This window comes from Gavialis gangeticus, unplaced genomic scaffold (assembly GCF_001723915.1).
Source record: "Gavialis gangeticus isolate Ggan-Ray unplaced genomic scaffold, GavGan_comp1, whole genome shotgun sequence".
In the NCBI taxonomy this organism is placed as follows: domain Eukaryota; kingdom Metazoa; phylum Chordata; order Crocodylia; family Gavialidae; genus Gavialis; species Gavialis gangeticus.
This window is the reverse complement of record NW_017728997.1, coordinates 35,352,885-35,377,833: the sequence shown is the minus strand read 5'-3', so window position 1 is coordinate 35,377,833 and position 24,949 is coordinate 35,352,885. Positions and strand designations below refer to the sequence as shown.

Below are 24,949 nucleotides of genomic sequence, written 5' to 3'. Positions count from 1 at the left end.
TTCACGTTCTTGCCTGAGCCGGTGTCCTCTGCCCAAGTCTCCAACCCTGTGCTCGCCTGCCATAACTTGTTGGACCTCAGTGTGCAGGGTTGTCCTTTGAGTGCACTCGTTGGCCCGTGGGTCCCTGGCGGTTACTCACGGGGCTCCACCACCCCTACACCCCGGCCTCATGCCTCCTATGAAGTGATGTCCATCCAGCGTCCTCCTCCTTCTGGGGAGAGGGCACCCACGACAAGAACCTCATCTCCCTAGTCCGCCTCTCTGTTACCCCTCCCTCAGGGAGGGGGGAAAGAAAAGAAAAACCTACGGGCAAGACCAATTCTCTAGGGTTCAGGCTTGGCCCTACTACTCGGGGACCCACTTCCCCTCCTGCGCCCTGTAGCTGGGGAAAATGACCACAAAAAACTAAAACGTGTGCACACCAAAAAGATCACTGGACAGCCTGCCCCTCTGGCTTCCCTACGACCCTTCCCGGGGCTCTAAGGGCACTGGGTCGTCACCTCCCTCCTGTTGCTTCTACCTCCGCCCTCTCGCCTGCTCAGTGACCCATGTGGATCTGGTGGTAATATCCGCCCCGACAGCAACCCCCTTGGGGTTCTCCCGGGGTCCTCTTCTCCCTGACATGACACCTTCCACACCCCGTCGCCTCCGCACTCCCACCTGCCGTCAGTTTTGCCTCTCCCGATCTCCCTGTTAATGTCTCCGGACGGTGCTCCGGTCGGTTCCTCACCGTCCCGTGTGGATCGACTTCGAGGGGTTCCTTCTTGGTCTGCTCATGTTCTATCCAGCTGGCTCCGACCCCTGGGTCCCGTGAGGAGTGACCTCTCTGCTACCGGTGTCGGCGGCAACTCTCCTCCTTGTCTCTCCGCCCCGACTGCAGTGCGTGGCGCCATTTTTATTTTCACCGGCCAGCGTTTAGCACTGACGTCACCGGCCAGCCGCAGCTGAATAAACAGGTGGCTGACAAGCCACGTGGGCTCCTTCTTCCGCCTCTCGTGTGCTGTGCTCCAAGCTGCTGGTAAGTATTCTTCGTCACGGCATTTCCTGGGACAATATGATTTGCGCAATGTAAGGGTGTTGTGAGTTGTGGGAAAACTAGATACCTGCGCTGGAATATTCTTCTTATTTAAATGAAGTATTACAGGTTAATTTGCTGGGAGCATGAAGGAAAAGCAATATAGAATCTGCCTGTATTTTCAAGCTCCCACAAGAGGTGTCCCTATATGGATGAGGATTACTGTAAATAATATATTACCAGTGGCCCAAGTTAAAGAGGCAAAAGTAGAATAAAGCATGAGTGGGGAACATTAGCTTTATCTTTAGATCCCTTTGAAATCTAAAATAACCACCTTCAGCACCAGTAAATAAGTAGGACCAAGCTCTGTTCTCAGGTAACTAATCCATGTAATTTTGTTAATTGTATATAAATAATTGTTGGTATAATTTTACTTGTAGTTTTTACAGCATTACAGATGGAGGAAAGAGGGAAAAGTAATTCCCCAGGCTCCTGGGTTTCATAAAGCTTTGCTTTGCTGCTAAACATTCTATGAGTCCTTCAGTACTACCTGTGAGCCTTGCACTGTTTTCCCTTTTGCTGTGTGATACAGATCACAAGAGTCAGTATTTCATGATGGGAGGACAAAAGAATTAATTTTTGGAGACCACTAGATGAACTCTCCCCACAGAGACTGCTGTAGGCAGAAGTGAATTGCCTACTACAGAGTTCCCAGCTCTTTGTGAGGAAAAACAAAGTCCAGGGGGTGAAGGAGCACCTAGCAGAGGTGATACCAGGCAGTAGCGGGTGAAGGGAGCACCAGACCCAAGCGCTGAGTTATAATGGGTGGTATGGTCCCCTCCAGGAGTCTTTTCCATGGAGGTGTCTGTGTGGGCCCCTTCCCCCCAGGAATCCACAGCAGGGGCAGCTCTGTATAGCCTGTCCATATGAAGCTGGGCAGATGCTGTCTCATGCCCTGTCAGGGTATCTCTGGGGGCTGAGGGGCGGGGAGGAAGAGGGGATTAGCAAAGTGAATGGCATGCACCCCTCTCCCAGGCCAAAGCCTGAGCACTGGACATCAATTCATAGCAGCATAGCCCTGAGCCCAGAAACATATCTGGGGGAGCAAGTGGAGTACCAGGAGCAGTCCTAGGAAGTCCATGCTGACCAAGCTGTTGCACCAGCATGTAGTGAGCCCAGCCCCCAGCAACAGTGGTCAAGCTCACACTGTTATAGTATGCTTGGGCATGAGCTGTAGCAGGTCTGCCACCCAAGTGCAGAGGCAGGTAAGGTTTCCCACCCACGTCCCCACTCGTGTTTTCTAGTGGTCAGCATAATTCCTCCCTGGCCTTCCCACCTTGCCCTGGCCACTGAAATATATTGCTATATCTCTGATACCAGGAGGAAGTCTAGAGTATCTGTGAATCTTGATGTTCTGTTTAGGGTCTTCACAGTTCTGCTTTTGTAACCTGAGTATTTCAAGTTGTTCACCAGCCAGGCATCAAACAGCTATTGTAAGGGTTTTCCTGTGCTGTCATCTTTTAGTGATTATACAAACAAATTCACTATTCAAATGTGGTCTTTGAGAAAATGTACTTAGGTTGTAGTCTCTCTGAAGTAGGGCTAGTCTATTTGATATGTGTCTGTATATGCCATAATCATGAGCATTGAAGTGTTTCTTGTAAATAAATAACTATATACGAATAACATTCTTTGATTGGTTTTGATTTCCCTTTTCTCCTGAGAGTACTGTTTTTTTCATAAAAATACTCTTCCACCACCTAACAGCATAATTTCAATTTACTGAGCAATAAATCCATACACTCTTCAGATTAAGAAATTAAAAAAACACTTTTTTGTTGCCCATAGCATATCTGGCATTGATAAAGTTCCTTTTGTACTTCGGTGTTTTTCTGACCTGGTACAATGATCAATACCCAGAAATTAGAATGAAATGAGAAGTGGTAGTGATGTATTGAGACTCTTTGGTACTGGACTTCAATACAAAAATCTCTGTTCAAGGTCTAATATGGTTAAATTAGCAGCATCTGAATGGGAAAAAAATTTTTTTCTCACACATTGCTTCCTTTAAAACAAGCAATATTTAAAGGAGCCCTCAAAGAACTTGTTAATGTTAACCGTTTACCTCTAAGCTGTTAAATTACCTTCACAAGTAAAAAAAATAAATTTAGAGGAAAGTCTTATTTTGCTAAAAAAATTATAAGCCCTTCCAGGTATTTCTAAGAATAGTGTAGTAATAGAAATATCTGCTTTGAACAGGAGAAATGCTCAATTAACTGTCTCCTCTTTGGTAATTGTTCACATTTTCCTTTGAAAAATAAGCTTTTCCTTGTTCTGGCAGAGCTTTCCCTTATTTTCTGCTGCTTCTTCTTTGAATGCCATTTGAGTCTGCAAGAGAGCAGTGGTCACGATTTTCAGGAAATAGAGTGAAAAGAATTAAGGCTAGTCAATGTTATGAATATTAATTTGTAAGAAAAATTTAAACAAATCACTGTGCACTGAGTCTCCCACCCCTGAAACCTGAAATGTACCTAGACATATCCAGTATTTAGTGCTTATAAATATATTCTCCTGAGAATTGTTGCATAAACTAGAATTAAATTCATGAGTATAATTACTATTCAGTCCTATTCATTTTTTGTTTGCAAGTTTTATTGCTTTGCTTGATCCATCTTGATAATTTTCTTACAACAATGTTTTCTGCATTTTTAGTACGACTGCTAGGTGTCAGTGTTTATCTCTGCTAGAAATGTTTTAGAGCATGACTGCAAGAGAAGAAAATACAGATGCAATATTTAATTGAAAATTTGTTTCTTAAATGCTACGTTAAAGGATAGAGCCAACATAACTTACTGTGATAAAACTTCTATTAATAAGTATCTTAGAAATGATGAGAGAGAAATGTACAGGATAAAAGACTTTATTGGTATTCACTCATTCATGAAGTCTTTATTGTGTTTTTCTTAAAGGCAGGAAAACTTGCCATTGATAGAGGCTGGGCAATCAATGTGGGTAAGTCCAAATGTAATCAACTGAAAGATATTTTAACAACTTTTTTTTTTGTTTTTTTAAAGAATCATGTTATTTCCTCTTGCCTGCCTTAGAACAGCCAAGTAGTGGATAAATATAAGGATCTGAAGTTATTTACAGAAAAAAAATAGAGTGCTGGATTTATTTTTCCTCATCCCTTATAATTCAAATTGTTGCTTTGTGATTAAATGGAAAATATAGTTATGCTCTTCTAGGAAAAGAGAATAAAGGATAGGGAACTCATTTGAAGGAACAAAATACTCGTTGTTTCATTACGAACTACAAAGCAGCAGTAATCAGTATGGCAGTTGTAAATATCAATATTTATATCATAAAACTAAATTCTACCTGGCCCGCGGGGCCCCTAAAAAACTTAGAAAATTAATATTTATCTGCCCCTGGCTGCCTGTCATGCGGCCCTTGATGGGTTGCCAAAACTCAGTCAGCGGCCCTCCGCCTGAAATAATTGCCCACCCCTGGTTTAGTGTCATTTGTCACATATTTGGTGAAACATAGAATCTTGACAGTTGCTTCTTAAACAGCCACCTAAGGAAGGGGTTGTCAACCCCTGCTCATCCCAGCCCTGCTCCTATCTCGCTCCCTCCCTCATTGTGGGGGCCTCAATCTGTCCCCTCCCATGGCGGTGAGGGAGGGAGTGGGGCTGGGGATTGAGACCCCCACAATGCAAGAGGGAGTAGGGCAGAGATGAATGATTTGCCCCTACTGCTGTCCCACTCCCTCTTGCACTGTGGGAGTCTCAATCTGTGTCCCCCAAGCCCAGTCGCAAAGAAAGTGAGGGAGGGAGTGGGGCTGGGGCTGGGGCAGGTGCTGCATAGCCAAAGCAGGTCGCAGGACTGGGCTGTGCAGGGGGGTGGTGGCGCCCACCACTGTGCACACTCCCAGGAGGGCATGCGGGGTGTGTGCCCCCTGGATCTGTACATGGAGTGGGGTGGGCTATAGCTGTGGCCTGGGCCTGGGCCTGCGCTGGGCTCTTATGGCCAGAGCTGTGCCAGGCTACACTCGGGGAGCAGGGCTGTGGTGGGGGCTGCAGCTACCCCAAAATTTTCCATAACTCCCCCAACCCCCTCCCACCGTAGCCCAGCCCAACAGCCCGGCGCCAGCCTACATCGGCCTATAGACTGCCTTGCTTTGTGTATTGATCCGGGGGCATGCGCCCCCATGCCCTCCTGGGGGAGCGGGTGGTGGTGGTGCTGGTGCTGGGAGGGGGGTGCCAAGTAGGGATGGGGGCCGCTGCCACCCCACTTGGCTTTGTGCCATGCCACTTTCTTATGGCTGGTTGTGGCTCTGCTGGCTGCTGACGGGCTTCACGCCTGGCCAATTGTGCACCATGGGGGGTGGGCACAAAACACACTTCCCCTCTCTGCCTCCCCCACCATTAAGACTGTTGCAGCTCTGCTGTAAGCAGGTAGCAGCCAGTCAGGAGAGTGAGATGGGGGCTGGAGTGGGGGCCAGGGAGGTGCCACAGTGCTGTGTGGGGCTGGCAGTGCCCAATGTGTCCCTTCCCCTCCCCCCTGGGTAAGGGGTGAACGCACCGGGAGAGATGCTACTGTCATGCCTTGGGGTGCGCTCTGTCCCCGCCCACCCGCCTGCCCATGTGTACCCCATACAACCTTTTAAAGTATTCTTAGGGGTACGCATATCCCTGGTTGACAACCCCTGACCTAGGGTGACAGGCAGCCAGGGGCAGATCCAGGGGGGAGCAATGTGCAATTGCATCCTCCTTTGATTATGCTCTACCCAAAATTTAAAAACAAATGCTGAGGAGGGGCAGGGTCATTTCTATTCATGCAGCACTGAGGGAGTCAGTTGACTTCATGGCTTATTATAATCTACTTCATTCTTACTCATCTTATTTTTGTCCACTACACAGGTGTTAATGACCATCTCTTTCTTCCTTTTAATGGTTGATGTTCCACTATTGAAATTATCCTTTCTTCAGTAATTTTACTGTCTGTTAGCCATTCCTTGTAATGTCTCTCTCCCATTTCACAGTGCTGCAGACTCTTTTTAGCTCTAGCTAAAAACTTTAATTTATGTGTGGTAATATTAACTCAGATGTGGAAATGAGTGACAGTAAAGTGCAGGCTGTAGGTGCTGTGCGAAGTTTCAGTTGCTGGCTTGATTTGGTGGAGTTTCAACCTGATTTGTCAGCTGACTCTCCGAATCTGAATTGAATCAAAGGACCCTTTAATCTCTCCAATTTGAATTGGAACCTTCCGAATCAGTTTGGAAAGATTTGATGATTTGGACATAGACACAGCTTTAAATGTTTTTTCTACTTACTCAAGGTACCAGGTGGATTGTGAATACTCAGATGCTGGGATGGATGGAGCATCCCATGGGGGTGCGGGTGGATCCCCAGCATGCTTAGCAGTGGACCCGGAAGTGAACCAAAAACACTTTTGGGTCTGCCAGGGAGTGCGCAGGGCTTCCCTCCCACCCCCTGACTTGGCGACTGGTGCCTCCTGGGTCTGGGGGGGCACCTGGGGTCCCCCCATGGCCGATCACTAAGCCGTGGGGGGGGAGTATCCCCTGTGCGGTTGCCGGCAGATCTGGAAGTTGGATGCTCCATCCCCCCCACCATTGCAGCGTTCATGAGCCACGCCTGGTACCTCGAAGTATGTAGAAAAAACATTTAAAGCTGTGTCTATAGCTGAATGGCTGATTCTCTGAATCAGCATCAAATCTTCAGATTCGGCTGAATTGAATCAGGACAGTGATCCAAATCAACGAATTGAATCGCTGTCCCCAATTCGAGCCAAATCCGAATCAAATATGGCCCATTTCACACAACCCCTAGTGGGCTGCTTTGTCAAGACACTCAAGAAGACTAGATATTGTTTTATGGATATAAATAAAAGATGTATATTTAGTTGTAATGACTATAGGACTAATGAAAAAATATTTTTGACCGTGTTTTCCCTAGTTAGTTGTGTTTTTAAACATAATATATAATCTACCATTTAGTGCACATTCCAGTAAAGTCATATTTGTTTTTTCTTTGTTCTTAAACTGAATAGTATAGCACTAAGCTCTTAGCGTATTAGTAAAGCTTGTAGTCTCTGTATAATGGGAGAAAAATGTGTGTTGTGTTAGACATGATTATGTGCCACACCATCTCTTTTATCCTAGATCTCTACCCATGTGTACAGCCTAAAGTCTGCGAACCTATTATGTTTCTGTTTTGGAGGAGAAGGGTGGTTTGGTGGTTGGGGTACTATCTCATACTTGGGCACTTTATGCCCCAAAACTTGTCTAAAATCTCTCTCATCTGTACAATTAGTCCAATAAAAGACATCACCAACAAAAACAACACTCTGACACTCCTATGTAGTTGAAGGCGATTGAAATCTAAGCACCTTTGAGGATCTGGGCAATTCCTTTATGCCTCAGTTCTCTGGGAAATATAGATGATGGTATTTTCCCATCTCACTTGAGTTTTATTGGGAGATAAATTTATTAAAAGTTGTATAATATTCAGAAACTACACTGATGGGGACTATAATAAATACGGACTCTGCACATAGGTGTACATCACTCTAGCTTGCTGACGAGAGTAATTGTGATTTAAAAAAAATATCTTCAGATAATCAGTGTGTTCAGTGGAAATTTTCCAGTGGACTGGTTTGTAGTTGCATACATTTATAGATATAAAAAAATATAAGGATAAAGGAGGAACATTCTCGGAGGGTTTAACATTGTTTGAACTACTCAGATGAAATGGTACCTGAAAAGGTAGACTCCTCTTAAGGACAAAGAATCCTTGAAGAAGGCAGGCAAGGTTCTTTGAGTAGATGTGATATCTTTTATTAGACCAACTGAGTAGCTGGAAAAAAGTTCTTAGGAAGGTTTTCTGGTGCAATCACCCTGCTTCAGGCATAGGGAGTCTCTGATCATTTCCCCAGCTCTTCCCAGGGGTTGCAGGCCCCCATTTTGTGTTGGGGGTTTCAGCAGGCTGCTGCTGAAACTGCAGCAGCAGCCTGCTGAAACCCAGCACACTGATCTGGGGGTCCGTGCCCCCTGGGAAGAGCTGGGGAAATGATCAGAGAGCTGGGGGAAGTTTCCCCCTCCCTCTCCTTAGTTTCTGTTTAGCTGCAGCAAGACTAGCTTTGAAACTCAAAATGCTTCAAAACTTTTGAAATGTTTTGAGTACCCTTGTTTCATTTGAAAGCTGTTTTGAAGCCTTTTGGTTTGTTTTGATTTTGCTGTTTTGAGCTCGAAATGCATCAAAACAGCTTCAAAACGAAACACCAGTCAAAATATCGCACAGCCCTAATGTGTATCTATACTGGCTAAACTGTTATGTGGTGTATCTGTACTGTATGAAACTTATGAAAAACTAAGTCTTTTCACCTTTTTCTGACTGCAACTAATTGAAAACATCAGTTTAATATTGGAGAAACATAATAGTAAATATAGCACAACTGACTATAATCCAGTCTACTATGGCATCCTGCATCCAATTGTAGCTAGTAGCTAATGCTTTGGATAAAGGAAAAAATAAATATTTTTAAATTACTATACTTAGGGAACAAGGTAAGGTTTTCTACTTCTAACCTTAATGTGATCCCTATCCCATTGTTCAGAGAAGACAGCTTTTATGGAAACTTTTATCTTAACGGGACATAGAGAAATGACTTTCACTCACACATGAAGATTCATGTTCCAACCCATCCAATTATCGTCACTTGAGATAGTATTTCTGACCCTACTATGATTTAAAGTTTCTACCTATGTGACTTGCTGCATTACAGTTTCTTTTAGCATCCCAAAGAAGCAGTGATGTTGCATGTAACTGAACTGCACGATTGTGTTCTGCTGTTTTGTTTGTCAATTTATCTTGTTACAAAACTGAAATATTTAACACAGTAAACATAAAATGTGAAGTAATAAAAGCAGATGATTTGAGAAATGCAAGACGATGCTTATGGGCACATATATTACATTCCTAACATCAATTATCAGCAGTACATTTGCATGCAAATCGCTTCATGAAGTAAATAAATAACAGTGACACCTAATTGCACTATTCTGCTAAATATGTGTGCAGCAATAGCAACAATTCTGCCACAGTATTAAAAAAAAGAGGGCCCTTCAGAAAAAGATGTATTACATGGGAATCAGGAATAGCCATTTCCTCAATCAAGAAATGAAATACCATCCGTATAAAACTTCAGAACCTGTTGTGCTTCAATGACAATTGAGAGAAATAATAGTGTTGATGTTACATATGTTTAATTGTTTGGAGAATATTTTCCAGCAGACCAGTTGAATGACTGATTATTTTGCTTGTTTTAATTGAAATGAATAAATTGTAAGGGTATAATTAAAATCAATATGGTCCTTTTTCTATAACAGAGCAAAAAGGGGTGGTATTTATAAAAGCAGGACTGTGTATCATATTAAGGTTGTTTAGTGGACTTCATGGAAGTCACCGGTGCTGAAGTTTCTGACCACTATCTCTGTATAGCCTTGTACCATTTCTAAATATAGTAATTCCCACATAACGAGCATCTGTGCAACCTGTCGTGCTTAAAAAGAAAAATTCTGTGCAAATTTTTATCTGTAAAGAAATTTAACAAAAACAGATTTGCTATATAAAATGTATGGTAATACATCTGTCTCTCTCAGTATTTTTCCTATTATTTGCTACCTCAGCCCACGCCAAAAGTAAATACCCAGTATAAATAACAAACAAAACCCACAAATAATAAAACAGATGCCTACACCTCTTAGTCACTTCCTTTTTATATCATTAAGTATTGATATGGAATTACTCTGGTTTGCCTTTTTATATATGACTATGTAGAGCAGTGATGTGGTCCAGGAAATGATTGTTGTGCACAAAATGATTTTATTTTGAAATTGCCATTAGTTTCGGAAACACCCTCATAATTGTTGTCCCACTTTGAGGAAGATGAAGAGACTTGGCCTTGTTTTACTCTAAACCTGCAGACACAACTTTGTTTCTTTTTTGTATTCTTTTGACAAGGTATTTAGCAGAATGTGCAGATTCACTGGAATTGGACACAGCCATACCATTAGCACTTCTGCTGTGGCCTCAAACTTGCAATCTTTGGGCTGTCAATAGTGGGCCTTAGCATCCACACCATCCCAGGCCCTGCAGACATAACTAGGAGTTAGTAAAGCACAGAGGCACCCTGAATTAGTAGCATGACTGTGGTAGCAGCCCTGGACAATGCCTTTAGGGATGGGGGTGCAAAAATAGCTGACAACAGCATGTAGGGATGTAAATACTTTAACAACATTTATTTAACTTCCTCTTATTATATCAGTTAAATGATTAACCTGTAACACTTTGACTGGGCCCTTTGACTGGACATGGTGGGAGGAGGCAAGCCCTGCCAGACTGCACAGGCCCCGAGCTAAAGGATAACTGGTACACTAACTGGTTATCGCTGCACTTATTGGTTAAGCAATTAATCATTTAACCTTTCACATCCCTACCAGCATGACAGCCTGCATTGCCTCATGCCACAGCTGCCCTGTTAGATCTCTACCCTGCATTTATACACCCATGTCATGTGTGTCAAATTTTTTGTACAGTTGCAAGAATTTAAGTTCAGCATATACAGCTCCTTTATCTTGGGATCTAAGAAGCCAAACATTCTGACCAGTAGGCACCAGACTAGGCATTGCAGAATAGGCTGGAAATTTTAGATTCTTTGTTCAATTAAAGAAAGACCTCAGCTTACTTACTGACCTTGTATTTTCAGTAATCATTTTGTACTCCACAGTATCTTGCTTTTTACTCTGTAATTTTTTTCCCTTATATTTAGGGGGTGGCTTTCACCACTGTTCAAGTGATAAAGGTGGAGGATTTTGTGCATATGCTGATATCACACTGGCTATTAAGGTAAGAAAATGTAAAAAAAATTCTCTACTTTTTGCGTAAATGAAAAAATATTAGTTTAGAGTAATCAAAACTGTAATCTCATTTATATCCTAATTGATAGGAACAAAAACACCCAATATTTAGAAGGGGATTGATCTGAATGTTGTTTAGTGTCTGATGTTACAGCATATAATGTATGCATTGATTACTAGGCCTGTGCGAAGCGGCAAGTATTCGCTTCGGATTCGGCCGGTTCAGAGGGACAGTGACTCGATTCAGAGATTCGAATCACTGTCCTGATTCAATTTGGCTGAATCGGATCTGAAGATTCGGTGCCACTTCAGAGATTCAGCCATAGACTAAACAGGCAGCAGCCTTCACTACGCTGGACATAGCTACCTCCAGCTGGTAAGTCTGTTGTGGTGGGCAGAGCAGGGAGGGAAAGGGCATGGGGTAGGGCTGTGCAAAACAGCATCATTTCATTTTGACTTCCGTTTTGCCATTTCAAAGGGACAGTATTTCCTTTCGCTGTTTCGAAGCACTGTTCCGTTTCATTGAAACTGTTTTGCTGTTTTGACATGGTTTCAGCGTTTTTTTTTATATTTTGCCCATAGGCTATAACAGGGAGTCATAAAAATGCCTATAACTTTGTTATTTCTTGCCTGATTTGGATGAAATTGCAGGGATGGTAGCCCCTCCTGAGGTCACGAAGCCTCTCAAGTTTCAAGGAGATAGGTGCAGGGGTTTTTGTGAAATTGGACCTTAAACTCTTCAATACAAAACTAATATCACTTGCCAGCAGCAGCAGACTGCTGTCATCCCACACACAGATCTGGGGGCCCACACTCCCCAGGAGGAGTCCAGGCAGAAGGGGGCAAGCGGCAGCAAGGCATAGCCCCCACTCCCAGCACTGCCATGTCTGCATCCTGCAACCCCCTCCACCCCTCTCCCGAGTCCTGCACCCCCTCGCCCCAGCTGAGCAGCTTGTCCCAGCCCCATTTCCTCCCTTTCCCACACCCCTTCCATCCTCCCTCCACCCACCACAACAGACATACCATTTGGATGCAGCTCCATCCAGCGTGGTGAGAACTGCTGTCTGTTTAGTCTATGGCTGAATCTCTGAAGCGGCACCAAATCTTTTCCGAATCGATTCGGAGGCTTCCAATTCAATTCGGACCTTTTAATTGGTCCCCAGATTTGATTCAGTTTCAAAGATTTGGCCACTAAATCAGGCCGAATCTTTTCCAGATTGAATCAGCTACCAAAGCTTCACACAGCCCTATTGATTACCATTGAAGTGGTGCTAGATATGTGGCGAAGAGCTGCAAGTTCAGATGTCTTGAAAATAAATAAAATTTTGTCACAATTCTATCTCTGTAAAATACTTTCCAGGTACCATAGATTAATAATCTCTTAAAATCCTCAGTGGGAGCTGTCCTCATCTTGCAGTTGGATACACAGTATCCCTTGTTTGCAACAAAGCTGGCAGTCGGGGAAAGGCATCCTCCCTCCCAAGTCCAGTCACAGAATCTGGCCTATAAAGTTTTCTGTAAAAAATATGGATTCCTCTAAAATAATGTCTGAGAGGGAAGGGGAGAATTCTGGAATGCTTGACCATATTTAGTATTGTATTTTCTGCAAACAACCAAATATACTTAAATTTAAGGAAGAACCTCTTGTAACAAATACTTAAATTTCACAGGAGTACATTTGCATAACAGGTCATATGATAAAATAATATCAGAAATAACTGGTTTTGTGTATGTTAGTCTACACATCTCAAAGATTAATCTGAAGTGAGTCTCCCACTCGTTACAGTGCAAATTGGGAGGCCATAATTCTGCCATGGTTTACCCAAGTACAGAAGATAGTTCTGCCGTTCATGTGTTAACAATTAAGACGTGTTATGGTTGTGCCTCAAAACATTTTTGAATATCTTTAATATACTTTCTCAGCCATGTGGAAGAGCAATTAAAGGCATTTCAGTGCTGGTTTATGAATAACTTCAGCCAATTTGATCCTACCAGAACATTTGCCAACTCTTAGAGAGAGAGAGAGAGAGAGAGAGAGAGAGGGTTTTTTTTAATATGAATATAGTCTGGTGTTTCACTATAATTAAGATAAGGTGAATTCCCTACATAATACTTGAGAAATATAAGTCCTTGATTACCATAAACCTGCACTGCATCTTCTTAATAAATAAGCACATAAAAAATCAGTACTTTTTTTTTTTTAGTTACAAGACCTAACTTGGAAAAGCAGTCTATAAAATAAGGTCATATATATGATGTGACTTGTGGATTCTTATATATCTGGTCCATAAGCTTCTCAAAAAGATAGTTTTATAACCTCAGAAAATAGTCTATAATTACTCTTCCATATATAAACTTTCTATAACGAAGTTTCAGAATGACCTAGCTGTTAATTTGTTACATCTATATGTATGTGTGTGTATGTATGCATAGAAGGATCTAGGATTTTGAAAAGTGAGGTGCAGGAGCAGTGACCAATGCGTCAGGGGTGGATGCACTCCCCCACTTGTAGCCTTGCCTCCTGCCCTCTCCCTTCCCCGCTGGCAGACCATGCTGCAGGAGAAGTAGCTAAGAACTTCTTTTAAGTCCCTGAAAGCAGTAAGAATATCCCCTTCCCTCTTCTATTATCTTAGCTCAGTAGTATGTCCCCTCCTCTCTCATTCTCTTCCTGACTCTTTCTACTCATGTCTCTGGGTACAGGCAGAGGAAACCTGTCTGGTGCCAGTGTTTCAGCTGAGCTGCAGGGAGTGACTGTGTAAGGAGCTGGATTCAGCCAGGGACAGTGGTTGCAGTGGATGGGTTTGCCTGTCCCTGGGCCACTCCCTTTGCTGCCACTGTCTCTGGATAAGCCCAGCTTGCTATGCAGCTGATCCCTGCAGCCCCAGCTGGAGTGGGGCAGGAGCAGCTCTGGGGCCTTTCTGGTCCCCACGTCAGCCATGGACAGTATCAGTGGCAAGTGGGTCTCCCCTTCCTCAGAGGCATAACTAGAGAGAAGGTGGGAGGAACAGGAGGGAAGGGGATATACCACTGAGCATAGAATGGAAGGAGGGGATGCTGAGGATGTCTTACCTACTTCAGAAACTTGGGAAAAAAAATCCTGAACTGCTGTTCCTGTGGCATAGTCCTGACTCCTCAAGGGACCTAGGCATCTGGGGCCACTGAGCTAGACTGTGAAAAGTGGGGTGCAACCGCACCACCACACCACCTCTGGATGTGTGTGTGGTTGTGTGTGCATGTATGCGCACCCACTGTGTTTTCAGCTCAAAACTGAAATATATGATGTGAATATCAAGCTTCTAATTTGATCTCTTATTCAGTTTCATAACTCTTTTTTTCTTCCATGTATTTACCTATAATTCCAGTTTTTATTTGAAAGAGTAGAAGGAGTTTCTAAGGCCACAATTATAGATCTGGATGCTCATCAGGTGAGTGAGTCTTCTATTCAGTACTGTAAATGTGCTTTGCCAAAAAAAAGAAGTCATCAGTAGATATCATCTTTATAATATCTTTATAATATAATACGACAATAAGATCATAAAAATCTAAGTTACAGAGTGCAAAGTTAAACTCAGTGCAACAGAAAACTTTAATTTAGAAATGAATTTTTAGCATTGTTGACATCAAATCAAGCATGATAATGTATTTGATTTCATTACTTTGCCTGATGTTTTTTAAATTAATGTTATATTATTAAAATATTTTCTCACTCTACTCATGGAATTGCTTCTCATTTCTGTAAGTCAGTGGTGCCAAACTCATCTGGTACTGTGGGCCAGGTGAGGGTCTCTGGGCAAGTCTGCAGGCTGGATCAGGTCATCCCAAAATCAGCATGCAGGGTCAGTTCAGTGGGGGGCTGCATGTAGTATGTTCCCCATGTTGGCCTCCTGGGCCACAGTCAGTGCATGATGGCTCCATTTCGGGGCTTGCACTGCAGTTAGTGTGAGGGCTGGACTTGGCCTCATGGGTACTACCTTCAGTACAGGGAGTCACCCTGCATGCAGCGCCTCACTGAACCGGTCTTTTGTGCTGGCTCTGGGGCTCTTGGGTCCAAATTGAACCCCAGGCCATCTGTGCATGCCAGAGCCAGTACTCAGGGCCAGTAGGCATATGTCATACTACAGCACAGAGTTGCAGCTTGCACACCACTTGTAGCGCAAACCCCAGAGAGGGCTGACATGGTTCATAGGCTGGATCTGGCACTGTTGGTGCTGTATGTGACTTGGGGCCAGCATGGGGCAGCCCTCGTGGCACTTACAGTGCAAACCCCAGAGAGGGGCTGTCATGTGTTACATATGGTGCATAGGCTGGACCTGGCACTATGAGTGCTTCACGTGATGTGGGGGCGGGGGGGCAGCATGGAGTGCATGCTGTACTGGATCTTCCTTGTACCCTGGCTTCAGTGTAGCCCAATCTAGACTAGCCCTGAAGCCAGTGTGCATGGGAAGTATGGTGGTGGAGAGCTGCATGAGTGTGCAACCCCATGCCGATCCTCACAGCTCCAAGTCCAGTCATGTGCCAGACTGGCTCTTTGGTTGGCTTAAGAGAGGGGCAGTTATTTCGGGTAGAGGGCTGCTTACTACATTTTGGCAAGCCATTGAGGGCCACATGACAGGCAGCCAGGGGCAGATAAATATTAATTTGCTAAATTTTTTAGGGGCCCCGCAGGCCAGAGAGAATGGCTTGGCAGGCCACATCCGGCCCACGAGCCACATTTTGCCCACCCCGGTCTGAGACCTACAGGCTGTATGTTTGACACCCTTGCTTTAAGTTACTGGAAAGTCTGCTCTTATCTATTCCTTTGTCTGCCAATCAGTAGTCTGCTAGTTTCTGACAAAGTACCATTGATATTCAGCTTCAATTGATGATTCTCTCAAGTGCTGATTAGCTTACCTAGATTATGTTTACTTAAATATTCATATCATTTTTATTGTTTGTTTTTCATCCTTTACTGTCTGGTACTGACATTTTTTTGGTCACTTGCTCACTTATACTTTAGCTTCTAAACTTTTCATGATTTTTATCTCTTGCATCTTAAGCTGTGGGCTTTAAAGTTTTTTGCCTCACACTGCAAGAAAAGCACCTGCAAAGGTCATTTAGAGATACCGAGACAGGATTTTGAATTTAGAGGTGGAAAGGGGTGGTGGTGTTAATGTTGCTCACCAGCTTAAGGGTCCTGCAGCCATGTCATCAGCAGGTTCCATATGTTGCAGATTTCAAGGGTACGTATATATGGCTTCTGTGGCACTTAGAAGGCAGGGTAGATTTGCACATTGTAGACTAATTAAAGTATATATAGCACAAGCTTTTGTGAGCTGAAGCTGATTTTATTAGATGCTATTCTGTAGCACTTTCCAAAGCAGCTTTCTGTAGGATCTTGCCCCTCTGACCCCCTCCCCCCCCCTTGAGAACATCAGCAATAATGCCATCTGGGTGCCTTTCTCAGGTCCTCTTCTAAATTGACTTGTGCAGAGCAGAAATGGATAAGTAGAGTGCACTTGAGAGATGTTCTGCTGGGAGCATGCCAAGAGGTGATTGATGTGGATTTTGGCTTTGGGTGATTGGTTTGGTCATCATACCTCCAGGCTGAAATACTAGAGGCTTGATTGTAGAACGAGTATGATTCACAAACAATATTAATGCCAATATTGCCATTGCCAGGTGTCTAAAAATGAATCAGACCTCAGAAATCATTAAGATAAACTTAAAATCATGCAGTAAGAAAATAATACTCCATTCTGGGTTGACTTTATTTTCCTCCTGCATTTAGGATGCACTGAGTGTTTGTTTCCAGTTTTTTATCTTCAGGACTGAAAGAGTTCAGAATTTCCTGTTTTTAGGGGAAGTTGAGATTTTGACCTAACTACTTGATTCCAGTAGTTGGGGTTTAAAGAACCATTAAATATGGTAAGATTCCCAGTAAAATCATGAGAGTTGGAGTGCACCTGAAATCTTATCTGTTGTTTTACCTGTATACATAATTGGAAGTATCCCTGTAATTTGTCTTCTTTTCACATGAAAGTTTCCCAGATGAATTATGTCATGTAAGCAAAGGGATGAATTCATAAATTCTTGCTGCTTATTAAGTTAAAATTCAGCAGTCTTTCCTTGCTCAGTAAAGCATGTTGGTTTGTGTGTAGGAGCTTTAAACTTCTCTCCGGAAAGCTTAAATGCTTTGCTGAGTTGAGGGTCTGTGTTTTCTGCAAGGTTGGTGTAAATTTAATCAGTAATTGAAATGTTTTGACTTTTGGTTTCTTATTAGGGCTGTGCAAAATTTTGCCAGCAATTTCGTTTTGATGCTGTTTCAATTCATTTTGAACTTGAAACAGCGAAAGCAAAATGAAACAGAGAGCTTTGAAACAGCCTCAAAACTAAATGAGGCAAGTTGAAACATTTTGAAATTTTTGAAATGTTTCAAGTTTTGAAGCTCAAGCTGGGCTTGCCCACAGGGAAACAGAAACTGAAGTAAGGAGAGGGAGGGGCGGGGGGAAGGAGTGCTCTCATTATTGACTGTGTAGCTGACTAGTGACAGTGATCCTTCCCTGAGGTCCCTTCCAATCCCAGTGCTCTGAGGGAGGGATGGAAAAACTGCATAAAAGGCAGCACTGTTTGAACTTCCCTGCTTTCTGCCTTGGTGTCAGTTGAGTGAGGGTGCACCTTAACACACACACAATGTCACCCACCCATGTCGCAAGTTTTGTCTGTCAGCAGGTAGAAGTGCAGGGCCTCAGAACCCAGAAGCCCTGCACCCATCTCCCTGACAGCTGGCAGGCCTGCAGTTTTCACCCCCTGTGCCCCAAGACAGAGACAGTCCCACAACCACCAAGGTCACCTATCTTCTTGAAAGCTGGCAGGCTTTTCGGCGTCAGCAGGGGCTAGCATGCCTGCAGTTTTGACCCCACTGTGGCATAACACATACACGTGACATGAGTTTTTTGCTTTCAAGATTTTGAGGTGCAGTTTCCCTGAAACCCCTGCACCTATCTCTTTGAAATGTGGCAGGCTTCATGCCTTCAGAAGGGGCTACAATTCCTGCAAGTTTTATCTAAATCAGGTCAGAAATCACACAGTTGTAGGCTGTTTCGAGTTTCCCCATTATAGCCTATGGGCAGAACGTTGAAACAGTGTCGAAACAGGAAAACTGTTTCAACAAAATGAAACGGAACAGCAGTTTCGAATCAAAATGAAATTTGAAACGAAACGCTGTTCCGTTGAAACGCGAGTCAAATCGGAACGGTGCTGTTTTGCACAGCCCTAATTATGACCCTTCTAGAGAGAGAGAATTTATTCAGATCAGCTCTTTTCAAGGTGAATCGCATGGAATCATGTTACTATATTTAAATCTTTTCCTGTGTAATAAACCAGGAACTGGAAAATAGAAACCAGTATCGTGTTCTGGTGGCTTACATTTTTTTTGTTTCTTTTTGGAAGTATTCATTCTTACTTTTCAGTATTCTTTGGTTTTGTCTCTGAGTAAATGCAACTGTGAAGGCTTTGTAAAGCTCATGGTTACATCTACACTTTAACCATAGTGTGTTCTGGGTCCCAAAAACAATTATTTCAGACAACAATTCTTTACAGAGACAAAAACTTCACAAAATGATGTGTGCCTTTTGCTGTTAGGTTTCCAGGTAGAGAAGGGAACACATATTTCAGCCATTCACACATTTTGATGTTAGGGGACTTCCCCTGATAAGAGCTCTGACAGGCAAACAGGGCACCTATACACATGCCTAATGCCTGCTCTCACACGTGCTAATTAGCATATGTTGGAGCAGACTTGATTTGCTAATTAGCATACTACAGCAGCCTTGGTGTCGTGTATTCAGCATCCCAATGCTTCAAAATACCAGTGGTGGTGCTTTAACTTAGTGGGCCAGGGAGCAGCCTTCTAGTGCCCCTGGCTGGAGAGTTCACCTGTGTAGCTCTTGAGCCATGGGGATGGAACTTACCCAGGCTATTTTTCTACCAGTAGAAATGAACAATTGTAAGTTGCCCATGTCTGTTTTCTTTTGTGGATTTATCCCTTAGGACTTTTACTTTTGAGGAGAGAGCCAAAGAAAACAATCTGTTTTCTTGCCATTGCAGCTTCCAACATGTTGTGCTGTTACAATCACCTTTAAAGCATTCTTTGGTAAGGGCAACCGTTCCATTTTTTTATCTCAGTTGAACTTGGAGCTGTGAATGAAGATCATCTTGCATTTTTGTGCATGCTTATTTCATGGTTAGATATTTTGAAGTGAATAAGCTAAAGAAAAGCTAGATTAAGGAATGTCCTGGATGGATTCCTAAACAAGTTTTATCTTTTATAAACAAAAAACACACAAGCCCTACTTTATTATGATTTATCAAACCACTCCTAATCTGTTTGTTTGCATCCTCTGGGCATGGAATGATTTTTTTTAGTGGTATGTCAAATATGTGGTTTACGGGCCAGATTTGGCACATAGAGACATCTCACCTAGTCTTGCAGGACTTTACGGATCGACCTGCTACTGAATTCCCAGCAATGGATGGGCACATGTGTTGGCAATGAAGGGAAGTATTAAACCCAGAACCACCACTTCCCCTGCCACTCTTACTGTGTCCAGATTTGACCCGGGGGGCTTCTTGCAGTCTGTATCCAGCCTGGGGTGCAGGTGAGTTTAACATAGAATCATAGAAAATTAGGGTTGGAAAGGATCTCAGGAGATCATCTAGTCCAACCACCTGCTCAAAGCAGGACCATTCCACCTAGATCATTCCAGCCTGGGCTTTATTGAGTCAAGCCTTAAAAACCTCCAGGGATGGAGATTCCACCTCTAGGTAACCCATTCCAGTGCTTCACCAGCCTCCTAGTGAGAGAGTTTTTCCCAATATCCAACCTAAACTTCCCTTGGTGCAACTTGAGACCATTGCTCCTTGTTCTGTCATCTGCCACCACTGAGAACAGTGTAGCTCCATCCTCTTTGGAACCCCCCGTCAGGTAGTGAATGGCTATCATATTCCCCTCCAGTCTTCTCTTCTGCAGACTAAGTAAGCCCTGATGTAAATTTCATTGATTTAAAATATAAAGTAGAGCTCTCAAGCAGAACACATGCTACTTAGTCTGTGACTTTTGCAGTGGGCTGTCTGTTCATTTCCAGCTGCAATCCTACACAGAGAAAATCAATACAGTCTGGGTCTAGATCCCCAAGAGACCACCTATCTTGACAACTCTAATTAGCTGTTGTATCTTTGAATAGTCCCTTCCTTTGTATGTCTTGGGACTCAGAATGAGAGTGCTTGACTCCAGAATTTACCTCTGTTCATGTAGCAGGAATACTTTGACCTTTAGGGCACAATGAAAGGCTAATCTTTTTTTCTTATGCTTTGCCCTATGAAGCTGCTATTGGTCAGTGCTTTGCTTATCCTCAAGGAAGTTATTTAGTGCTGATGTTGGTCCTGTTGTGCTGCGCACGCGCGCACACACACACACACTCTCTCTCTCTCTCTCTCTCTCTCTCTCTCTCTCTCTCTCTCTCGTTATGTTCTGTAAATCCAAATCCATTAAGCTTTTAGGCATTCATTTTAGACTCTGGACCATCTTTGTGAAAAATGTTTATGCTAATCATTGCCTGAAATAAAATAATGATTTGCTGAATAATAAAAAAGAAAAGCGATTGTTTAACTTCATATAAGTAAAAACAATCATTTAAGGAATGCAAGATGTCTGAGAAGTAGAATTTTTTTCTGTTATTTAGCTTAGCTTCTTTCCAAGACCTGAAGAACGGTACTTTGTGCCTGAAAGTTTGTCAGACTTCTTTCCCATCTCTGCTGCTGGTTAAATAAAGGCTATCACAAAAAAAAGCAGAACAGCAGTCCCCCATTACATCTTTAATACATTTTTATTACCATCATGGCTACAGTAACATTTCAACCACTACAAATTATATTAGAATTATTTTTAAGTTTCACTTTTTAAAACTGATGTTAATAGTACTGAAATTCAAGTTCATATTTTAATACAAACATATACTTTTATACATATGAAATTTTTCTTTGCCTTTCAGACATTTTGGGGGAGGGTTTTCTCTCAGCTTGATGCAGAAATCACACTTGGGTACATATGTTCACATATGCACATCTTACATTTATTAGTACAGTATGTGTGTGATTTCTTCATGTCACTGAGAGAGAAAGTTGTATACCTCTACAATTGTCTGACAAACTAAAGAAAAAAGGATAGCAGAGACAAGGTCATATTGGCTTCTCTTTCAGCTACAGGACAATCCTCAGTTCTACAGGTAACTTGTAGATATTTTAGAAAAATATTAATTACACTAGTTCCAGTTTTTACTAATATTTTACCACTTTCTCAAACATTGTCAGCAAAAATTAAAATGGATATGATCTAAATGACTGGTTATAGAAACTCATCAAATAATCAATTACTGTGTTTGATTATTAATTATTCAGAACAGCCCTGGTGTTTAATTATATTTTATGGTTCTTAGCTGGAGGGATAAAACTATCCCAATAAATTATTGTGTTGTAAATTTAAACTGAGTTGTAGCTCCATCTTGTGGCCAGAGTATAAAAATATTTTTCTTGCATATAATTCCTCAGCATGCTATTTCTGAGTGTTGTTTGGTATCCCAGAAGAAACAAGAAACTAGTTATAATTAGTTCAGCATACATAATCATCACAGCAGTCTTTACAGGAGATGAGTTTGACCTTCAGTATTTGTAATGGAAAGCCTGACTCCAGGCTAGTGGAGTACAGAATACCTTCTACTGGAGAAGTGATTTACTATGTATACCAAGAGCAAATCTCATATTTGGTACTAGGATTTTCAGCATAAATCCTAATAAAGATCTAAGAGGTGGAAGCATGTGGACTTGTTCTACAAACCTGCTCAGTCTGTATTGTTAGACTAATTACTTTTGTTGTCCAGAAACAATGAAGGTGTTATTTATTTTAACTACTAATATAATACCGGAATTCAGAGAGGAGAGAGGAAGCAAAATGATCCGATTCCCCCCTCCCCATCCTGCTTTATTCTCTAGTCTAATATTTCAGTAGAAATTATTAGCTTTATAGTGATAAAATACAATGATACAATGTGTTGTTACATTACATGACTCTTTTCCCCTGTGATCTTTCCCGAAGATCAATTTACATTTTTTTGGCTATCAAAAAAACTCTGATCCTGGTTAAGCTCCTCTGAGTAGTGGCCAGATTTCTGGAATATAAAATGATGTTGGTTCAGTTACAGAGATAGAAGTTGGGTGATCTGATTTTCTGTTCTTGGTCACAGATTTTCATTGTGACACTGAATGATTCAGTAAGAAAGCTAAAGAACAATACCCAGTCTTTACAAGTGGCACTGTAATACTTCTAAATCTCCAAATGCCTATTATGATGCTGATTTAACAAAGCTGAATATGAAACTGATATAACAGAAAAACCTTTAAGGAAACCAGTAAGTGAATATGTATGGAACTTTAAGCACTGCATCTTTGTAATCTTTATTTCCTTAATGCTCACAGGTTTTTTAATTCTTCATGGATTTGTTAGAATTAACCAACTGTAATTTCTCCTTAGGGGAATGGCCATGAAAGGGACTTCATGGATGATCAAAGGGTATATATCATGGATGTGTACAATAGGTATATTTATCCAGGGGATGGATTTGCTAAACGTAAGTACTTTTCAAACTATGATCCTAAAGGTTGTTTTTTTAATTGTAACAGAGCAGATGCCTCTAATGAAATTACGTTCATTCTGTGATGAAATATGGTACACAGCAATGTTACACAAAAGGTCGGTGAAGTTGGCAAAATAAATGTCATAATGGCAAACCTAGCAAATAGTTGCAGTAAACATTTGCATTGTCTGTCTTTTCTGATTAGTCCCTCCCTTCTGGTTCTTTCATTGGCTGAGATTTGCACACAACTTAGTTAAAAGAAGTCATTGAGATGTACTTCATTGTTTTAGAGGGAGGCTGTAGTTATACTTCTTCCTTTAGTCAAGACCAAACAGAAAGTTTGCCTCTATAGAGGAGATGTAGTTTACACCGGCAAAAAAGTGCTTTTTGACAGTATCTCTTTTTCCCAACTGAAATTAGCTCTGTTGGTAAGAGGAGTCTTATGCTGGTTTGCTCTAGGGCTTTTGGTAGACTAGGAAACACAGAGTATCACAAACATAACATTGCTATACTAGCAAAAATTTATAACATAGGCCACACTTTAGAGATGGATTGTGGGGGTTGCTTTTTGTTTAGTTTTTTTGAGGGGGTGGGCGGTATTTGAAAACCATACAAATTAAAAACAGAAAATAGGAATGGTTTAATTTGTTTTCTGTATTTTTCACATCAGGGAACAAAGTTCTTCGTTGCATTTAGGGACAGCTGGCTGGCTGTATTTTCCTGCTTTCAGTCAACTTCAAAGTAATAATCCATTTAGGTCATTGTGTTTGTCTTAAATGTTTACTTCTGGGGGCATGAGTTTTTCATCATTTTTACCAAGTTACACCATCTACTGGTAGTTTGGTCCTAGTTAAAAGGCCGGTTGTCTCCTAAATTCTGTCTGGTAAGAAGTATATTGTATTACTACTAGTTTAAGAATTCTTATGCCTGGATTATATTTTGTCAGAAAAAAAAATAAAGTCTGGTTTCTAGTTTGCAGAAAATGTCATTTTCTTTTAATGTGTATTTGATTTGAAACAAACTTTTTTGAAATTTCTGGCAAATAAGAGACTTCCAAGACCTCACAGCTCTTAGTGAAATCCACAAGAACATCAATTTCCCTGAACACTGCAAACCTCCAAGGCCTCTAGCCTTAGGATGGATCTACCAGTTGACTACTGGATCTTCCTGAGTCTCCAGACCTGAAGCAAACCCTCTAAGAATCCAAGAAGAGTTCCTATGTAATCTTGCCTTGAATGCAGTGAAAGTTCAGAGCGCCCAAATTTCTAAACAAGACTTTTTCAACTCAGTGAAAGGGCAGTTTTCCTATCAATTCTAAAGGCATCTGCCTTTTTATGTTTGTTCCATTTGATTTGAGGCATTTGCACACAATGGAGAAAAACAGCAGCAATGATCAGAACTTGTTGGCAAAACAGAGAGAGTGACATCTCAATAATCTTGTTTATTATAATATGGCAGCAGCTAGATACGGAGAGAGAGACTTAAAGTTGGCAGTGTAGCTTTGGCAGTGTAGCTTTGTTGGTCATAGTCCTCTCTGGTAGGCCACAGAGACCAACTGCAGAGGCACTTGCTTAGCTTATAACTTATCAGGTAGCTCTGAGCTCTCCAACTTTGAAGTGGCTGCATGCCTTTCAGGCTGCACCAGTGGGGTACACAGGCCCCTGAGCTGTCTGCCATATTGACATCTCCACCCACTCCCATTGCTGCACTGTGCCAGCCCTGGTCTCACCCTGAGCACCTTGTGCCGTGCTGTGCCATGCTGCACTGCTCCTGGGGTAGTCACAGAACACTAAAGCTGAAGGAGGGAGGGAAGTCCAGAGACCCTGGCTGCTTTTGCAGCCAGTGACTGGGGAAGTCACAACTATGGCAGGTGGGCACCAGTTAAACAGCCCAACTGTGGGGGGTGGGGTGAGAGGCAGGGGAATGGAGCCCCCCACCACAGCCCTCGGCTCCCCCTGAGCTGGGGTCTGCCCAGCTGGGGGGCCCTACTCCACTGGGGTTTCTCTCCTCCTACCTCCCCACCAACAGGGCTGGCTGCACAGCCCTGCTCCCTGCAAGTCTCTCCCTCTGACCTGCAGGAGGTAGGAGGAGAACAAAGCCCCCTGCTCTAGTTTTGGCCCCCCTGAGCTGGTGTCTGCCCAGGTGGTTTCCCCCACCGCTGTCTCAGCCCCCTCTGAGCTGGGGTCTGCTACTGGTGCTGAGCTCCATTAGGATGCACCAAGAGACCTGTGCCGGGCAGTGGGGCCTGTTCCTTGCCTCTATAGAGCACTCCTATGCCCGCTGCTGGGCGGGGGAACCCCTCCCAAAGCATAGGGCTCCCCCCTGCTGG

General features: G+C 42.6%; 1 protein-coding gene and 1 long non-coding RNA gene across 2 annotated transcripts in view; one reads left to right on the top strand and one right to left on the bottom strand.

Moving 5' to 3' along the window:
* The window catches only part of HDAC11 (histone deacetylase 11), a 143,783-nt gene that overhangs the window by 94,017 nt on the left and 24,817 nt on the right, over window positions 1-24,949 (top strand). The window contains exons 5-8 of the mRNA XM_019505064.1: window positions 3,985-4,027; window positions 10,867-10,943; window positions 14,317-14,379; window positions 22,518-22,614. Coding sequence (XP_019360609.1) covers window positions 3,985-4,027; window positions 10,867-10,943; window positions 14,317-14,379; window positions 22,518-22,614 — 280 coding nt within the window. The remainder of the gene's footprint in view (window positions 1-3,984; window positions 4,028-10,866; window positions 10,944-14,316; window positions 14,380-22,517; window positions 22,615-24,949) is intronic.
* The window catches only part of LOC109289134, a 14,344-nt gene continuing 7,471 nt past the window's right edge, over window positions 18,077-24,949 (bottom strand). The window contains exons 2-3 of the long non-coding RNA XR_002095305.1: window positions 21,701-21,706; window positions 18,077-18,205 (exon numbers count right to left, since the gene is read on the bottom strand). This is a non-coding gene — a long non-coding RNA (uncharacterized LOC109289134). The remainder of the gene's footprint in view (window positions 18,206-21,700; window positions 21,707-24,949) is intronic.